General features: G+C 39.6%; 1 protein-coding gene across 1 annotated transcript in view; it reads left to right on the forward strand.

Moving 5' to 3' along the window:
• LOC146799920 (uncharacterized) overlaps positions 1–6,570 on the forward strand; it is a 74,871-nt gene extending 68,301 nt beyond the window's left edge. Inside the window, exon 4 of the mRNA XM_085620879.1 lies at positions 428–6,570. Coding sequence (XP_085477005.1) covers positions 1,516–2,694 — 1,179 coding nt within the window. The 5' untranslated portion in view covers positions 428–1,515 and the 3' untranslated portion in view covers positions 2,695–6,570. The remainder of the gene's footprint in view (positions 1–427) is intronic.
• Positions 6,571–7,395: the final 825 nt, after the last annotated feature.

A 7,395-nucleotide genomic window follows, 5' to 3' on the forward strand; every position in this document is an offset into this window, starting at 1 on the left:
GCTGTGTTTTTATTTTCATTGTAACATTATTATTTCCTAAGCTATGAATATGATAAAGTGAAATGTATTAATTAATTTTCTTGCTGTGCCATAGGATTTAAGCCACAACTCACTGACCAAGGCCAACAAGGTCAACACCATTATGTGATGTTGCATATGTTACTATTCAAATGAATCTGGACTCTGGTACATAATGGGATGTTCTTATTTTCTTGCAGCATGATCAATGAATGCTGATTTGCATTAGAATGATTATTGTCTGTAGTGGTACAGTGAGCTAAAAAGAAGGACTGCATTGCAACCTAGAGTAATTACCGGTAGCTAGAATTTATTCAAGTGTTTAATTTTTTTTTACATTTCATCAGAGACATTGTGTACACTTTGCTGCTTATAGATTACGACATTACAGGTATTTTTGTATCCACAGAGAGGAGATTCCTGAACACATAATAAGATGAAGAGTAATGAAGAAAATATGATAAAACTGGAAAGCTATCTGAGAAGAACCAGAAATGCCAAACAGCAATTCAAAATAGAACAACTCAGTAGGAGACAGTGAATCTTGTACATGAACAGACATATCCTGTAAGTGTAAGAACATTGAGTGCAATCCAGTGGCTTCAAGAGTCTGAGGGCATCCAAGGTGCCATTCCCAAAACATCCAAATAAATTAAAATCACAAAAATTACACAGACTGAACACATCAACAATTAAAACATGCTAGATACCACCCTTTATCTTAGATAATTATCAGGTAGTTATAAAACGTGCTCCCCTTACTAATATGACAATATCAATGCTGTGGTGTCAGTCCATCATAAACGCTGTTTTGGCTGGACTTTACAATTCGTAGAAAGAGGTATACAAACATAGGTTTACCAAACATGAATCGTGAAGCAGACATCTGAAAGTTAAAAGATACAAGTGTTGGGCTCTTATTCTAGAACATAACAACTTGGTATTGAGTTTTGTTCTGTGTGTGTTTGTGTCGTTGATATTGTCCTAGAAGCAGACTATTTAGATAAGCTGTGAGTATCATTATTTGCACACATCCTAGAAAGTTCTTAACACACAGCTCCTGATAGATAGACCATAGATATGTTATCAGTCCTGAAAGAACAGATATACTGCAAATACCTAGAGAATAATCAATTATAGTTAGTGGTTCAGGAACCACAATGGTTAGTCAGCAAACACATTAAAATGATTTAAACCAAAATATAACCAACACTTAGACTCCAAACCCCCAAAAAAAAAAATATACACACAACGTAAGACGAGCTTTGGCTTCTCCTCGGTACTGTAGCAGCACCACCAACCGTGCACAGGGTGAAATGTATGAGGATAGATTGAATGTGGCAATAGGGTTCATCAGTCATCACAACTAAGAGTTCATTAACAAACAAAAGAAATAACAAAGTTTCTGTGTTTGTGAGAAGAGGTTTAATCACTCATCCCTAGACTGCCACCAGTAACAACTCAAGAAAAAACGTATTTAGGTGTAATGAATGTAAGATGACTTTTAATGAGTCATCAGCTCTAAGGGGCAAATATCAAATGCATACAGCAGAACGTACAGGCAGTGAAAATGGAAAGAGCTTTACTACCTCCCCAAACCTAAAGATCCATCAACGAATACGCACAGAAAAACCTTACACCTGCAGTGAATGTGGAAAGAGCTTTACTTTCTCAGGAAAACTAAATATCTATCAGCAAACACAAACCGTGGAAAAAGCATATCCTTGCAGGGAATGTAGCATACACTTTACTTATTTACCAACACTAAAGGCCCATCAGCAAAAACACACAGGGGGAAAACAATACACATGCATTGGATGTGGAAAGAACTTTGATGAAGCATTACGTCTAACCACTCATCTGCGAAGGCATAAAAGGGTAAAGACATACACATGCCAAGAATGTGGAAAGAGCTTTAATAGATCCTCAAATCTAAAGAGTCATCACCTAACACATACAGGAGAAAAACCATACACTTGCAGTGAATGTGGAAAGCGCTTTAGTAGTTCCTCACATCTAAAGAGACACCATCTGACACACACTGGAGAAAAACCATACACTTGCAGTGAATGTGGAAAGCACTTTAGTAGATCCTCACATCTAAAGAGCCACCATCAGACACACAAGGGGGAAAAACCATACGCATGCAATGAATGTGGAAAGCACTTTTCTGAAGCATCAGCACTATCCATCCATCTACAATGGCATACAGGAGAAGAAGCATACACATGCAGTGAATGTGGAAAGAGCTATCCTCACTCATCGTCACTAACCTACCATCAGCGCAGGCATACAGGAGAAAAACCACACACATGCAGTGAATGTGGTAAGAGCTTTACTCAAGCTGCACACCTAGCCACTCATCTGCGAATGCATACAGGAGAAAAACCATACACATGTAGTGAATGTGGAAAGAGCTTTACTCAAGCTGCACACCTAGCCACCCATGTGCGAAAGCATACAGGAGAAAAGCCATACACATGCAGTGAATGTGGAAAGAACTTTAGTAGATCTACACATCTAAGGAGTCACCAGCGAACTCACACAGGGGAAAAACCATACACATGCAGTGAATGTGGAATAAGCTTTGCTCATTTAACAAGTCTAAAGATCCACCAGCGTAAGCACCCGACAAAAACCATGCACATGGATGAATGTGGAAATGTTTTCACTTAAGCACCCATCCTCACCATCCATCTGCAAATGAATGTAGCAGAGAAACCATACACTTGAAGTGAATGTGGAAAAAGCTTGGGTAAATCCACACATCCAAAGAACCGCCATTTAACGCACAGGGGAAAAACTTTACTCGGAGAATGTGAAAGAGCTTCACTCAAGCATCAGATCTAGCCATCCATCTGCAATGGAATATAAACGAAAAAACATGCAAATGCAGTGAATGTTGAAAGAGCTTTAGTGAATTCAATCGTCTAAAGAGCCAGCAGCTAACATACAATTTGTGGAGAAAAAAAACCCACATGCGGTGGATGTGCAAAGAGATTTACTCAAGCATCAGTCCTAACTAGCCATCTGTGAAGGCCTACAGAAGAAAAACTATTCAAATGCAGGGAAGGTGGCTTTGCTACCTCAACATACCTAAAATGCCACCAGCAATCACACATAGGAAAAACAACATAAAATATCTGGGCTGTTTCAGTTGTATATAAACTGTAAGACTCCTCCTGTAGATGTAGTAAATGAATGAATGGCTTTTATGATGTATTATGCATATTGGTCAATTAGTGAACACACAAAGAGGAAATAACATTCTGTATGGATGTGATAAGTGCTTCCATGCTTTTTTGCAATTACATGTGCATCAGCAAATGCACACACGAAAACTCATACATAAGAATCTAATACGATGATTTTTCAGTCTGTCATGAAATTATACGTCCTTTCAGCAACACGTCCAAGAAAATAATTTTGGCTACAGTAAACGTGGGAGGGCTTCATTCGCCTTTCACAGTTTTATGAAGAAACAGTGTCTAGACCTTGCAAATGTCAGGTAAGATTCAATTATTGTGCTTTATAGCTTTGGAAAAACACCCTCCCACTGTGGAAGTTGCCTTGCGCATGCTGTAAGGAGAGATAGCTCTTTGGCCGTATTACTTGGTATGTTGGTAACCTTAAACTTTGTTGTTCATGGGGCACATTTTTCTATTCCATTCATGTACGTAGGGATGGTGGAGGCCTTAATGAATTATGTAAACATTTAGGTCCAGGTATATTTTAATGTACACATTCATCATGGGGTTCTGATGACCATATAAACAACAAGGCCAAAGGGCATGTGGTTTGTAAATATGAGCAGATCCCTTAGATGGGAATGTAGGATCATGTCATAAATGTTAGTCAGTTTGTATTTTTTATATTACATGAATATTTTATGGCACTTGGGTTGAATAGTATATCGTTTTTCAAATGGGAATATTTATTAAAAACTGTAAGTGAAGTCTGTATAATTGTGAGATTGTTAATCACGTTCTCAATCTGGATTTTTATCATTGGAATATTCAATCAACAAAAACAATAGTAAAGCTCTGCAGATTGGTTTGAGGCTATTGACTTGCTGATGAAACCCATATTTGAAAGGGACCCATGAAATGCCTGCAGAACCCCATGAGGCAGTATAAGAGCATATTACAGGATTACCCGCTATGTGATTTTTCTCTATTAATGTATGATCTTATGTCATTGCTCAGATCTGGCAAATATATATACTTGTAAATGGAACAGTATAGTGTGCTAAGGATAGGATACATCAATCTTTTTTATGTATATTTTTCTTCTTCTTTTTGAAATAGTTATTATAATGTGTAGGATGACCGAAGGGCACCATCTTACAGAAACTTTTCAAGTCTTGGACTTTCTTTTAACAATCATTTGAATGAGGTCTGTCAGTTTCTATTGAAAAAGAACCACAATTACAATACCTGCAATGCACTAATGCATATTCAATGAAATCCTGCCACGCACCATCCACATGACATTGATTCATCTGCCTATCCTTATGCTGTCCTACTATTTATATTTGATAGAAAAAAAAATCAGAATGCATTTTGTATCTTTAAAAAAATGTTTGATTTCACTTATTATTGGTGATCTTGTCATATCAGTAAACAACGACCCCGTTTAGAACACGTTTCTTTTCTACTTTGTGTACAGATTACTGTTAAGCATAGATATTGTCTTTCTGCTTTGTAGGGAATATTGCTGAAAGGATATCATGCTAATACATTTTTCCCCTCTTAAACAGCACTCTGGCACAAGAATTGTCTCGGGGACATACATGCATTTCTTTTATTTCTGATAAACTCCAGGAGAAGCAGTATGTGCTTGCCAGGTTCAAAAGATTGGACTGTAACATACCCAAGTTGGATGGGGGAAGTAAATTAGGCTTCTTTTTAGAAAAGCAGAACATGCTATGGAAAGCTGTAGATAACATATACCACTTCCTAAGCATTCTCCTTTCCTTGAAAATCGCTAAACTAAATATGGAAGCATGCATCATTCACACAATGATCTTACATGCTAACTTGATACCATCTACTCTCAGTTGACATTGATTGGTATGCCGCTAATGAGGGTCCAGCATGGAGATCTTTCTAACTGTTTGCCACACTGGAGAGCTTTACTATCTATGGAAGGTGGCTCTGTGGAAGGCCCAACATAAGGTACAAATACTTATTTATTTGAAAAGTTTTATATAGCACTGGCTAGACCCGGAGGTATCAGACCGCTTTACATGAGGACGAGCATTGTTTCAGAGCATAGTTACCACTTACATAGTTACAAGTTATACAGTTTCAGAGCATAGTTACAAGTTGCTGGAGCGTAGTTACAAGTGTTAAAACATATACATAAGGGAAAAAGCAGGCAAGGGCAATGATTCAGGGGAGAGAGGATAGGAGCAGGGGAGGTAGACAAAGAATGAAAGAGGTGGGAGGGAGAAGGAGACACAAATGGGAGACGAGGAAAAACAGTGTCCAACGTCTGGAGTGCTGTGATCCCAGTGGAAATGTCACTCCCACACCTCCGCTGTGTGTGGCTCCCTTTACGCTGTTGACTCTCTCAGAGGGGTCTCTGAAACTTCAGGGCATAAATACTGGTTCCATTCCCAACAAGGGGCGAGGGAGTGCTTTGGCAAGGGGCGCCATTCTCACACCACCGCTGTGTGTGGCTCCATTAAGAAAAATATGAGGGCATGGGTTTGAGGTAAAGGTTCCACCAGAACGGGGATGCACAAGTGAGCGCTTTGTCCACATCATATGCAGTGCCCAGGAAATGTCGGGTTCAGCAGTAGTATGATATTTTTATATGGACTGAAAAGGTTGCAGTGGGGATTCTCCTCTTCCTGGCATCATCAAAATGACAAAGATGGTGATTTCCAGGGGTGGAGGGGGAGGGGAGTATTTTCATCTCTGTGTACAATCAGGCAGTGTCATTCTGGCTGTAGTCAATTCTTTAAAAAAGTGGAGTTATATTGGGCATTGTTTTAAATGCAGGCAGAAAAGACCTAGGCATGTCTCTTCTCATGCAGGCTAAAGAAATCTATAAAAGGTGTTGTATGGCTTAATCTTCTGTTCCCATGACTACGGCAGCCATCTTGTACTTTCTGCACAGCTTTATATGGTAACGTCTCAATGCACTGTGAATTGTTCCCTTTATATCACAAAAGGCAGGCAAATGACCAAAAAGTCAAGGTACACCTTTGCAGTATAGCCTTTTCGTTTTACTCTTCACCCTGTGTTCCTGGTCCCTCTCTCTTGAAATAAATGTAAAATGTGTATATGCCAGGGGCACTGGTAGGCCATGTCAAGATGCAGGCAATCATTAACTAGCGTTGGCATAGCCAATAGGTCTTGCCTTTGGGACCTTATGTGTCTAGCCAGAACTTTGGGCTATGTTGTAGAGTATTGTGGCTGCTGTGCACTATGTTGAAAAGTTGTAATAAAAAGTGTTAAATATTTTTGTTACCTTTATACAAACGAAGACGACGTTGCTTTCTTTTTGTTTCATTGTACTTGTTTGATTATAAAGATATGTCATATGGCTAATATTTCATGGTTAGGAGACTTTTGTTTTTACTGAATTATGGCTTTTGAAACTAATGCTAAATGTTAAAGAGTCTTAATCATGTAATTATTCAAACAGAATGTATGTTGATGCATAGACTGTAATATGTTGTGTATGTTGAAAGTGGGTGTGGATTTCGAGTTGGGAAATCTTCAGTTAGTCATCCATCAGCAAAGTTCATAAGTAGCAAATTACAGTCAGCAGCTTTGCGTTGTATGATTTCTCATGCTGTATTCTTGTGTATTAGCTATTGGCAAAACTATTTAGCTATAACCAAAGCCTGATGGGTTGCAGTGGGGGTTGCCAGAGAGCTGCTGCCCACTCTGCTCTAAGCTTCTACGGCCAGAGTCTAAATTCTACCTCCACCTCCATCCTACAGCTGATATGTTTAAAACACCAAACAATGGAATACCTAAATAGTTTTAGGCCAGGGAGGGTGCTTTGTGTGACCGTGGAGCTGACCGGTATATGGGATGCCTGAAGCCAGTTCTGCTGCGGTCGTTCATTCCAGCTGCGAGGTCTAAAGGTGAGATGAGGACCTTTCGATAACTCCATTCTGCTGCAGTACACCTTCATGTGGGTTCCGGCAGAGGATGGGCCATTATTAAGTAGCACTCTGGCAGAGGCCTACGCTGGTTACTGCCTGATTGGACCTGGAAGAGCTCGTGGATGGACTGCAATGGCCTCCTGGGCAGTGACACAGGCCACCACCATCTGGCCTACATCAACATGTCCAGTTGAAGATGGGAGACAAAGAGCATGAGAAGACCGCAGCCACAAGGAATCGAGGGAGGACCC

The sequence above is a fragment of the Triturus cristatus genome, chromosome 8, assembly GCF_964204655.1.
Source record: "Triturus cristatus chromosome 8, aTriCri1.1, whole genome shotgun sequence".
Classification (NCBI taxonomy): Eukaryota; Metazoa; Chordata; class Amphibia; order Caudata; family Salamandridae; genus Triturus; species Triturus cristatus.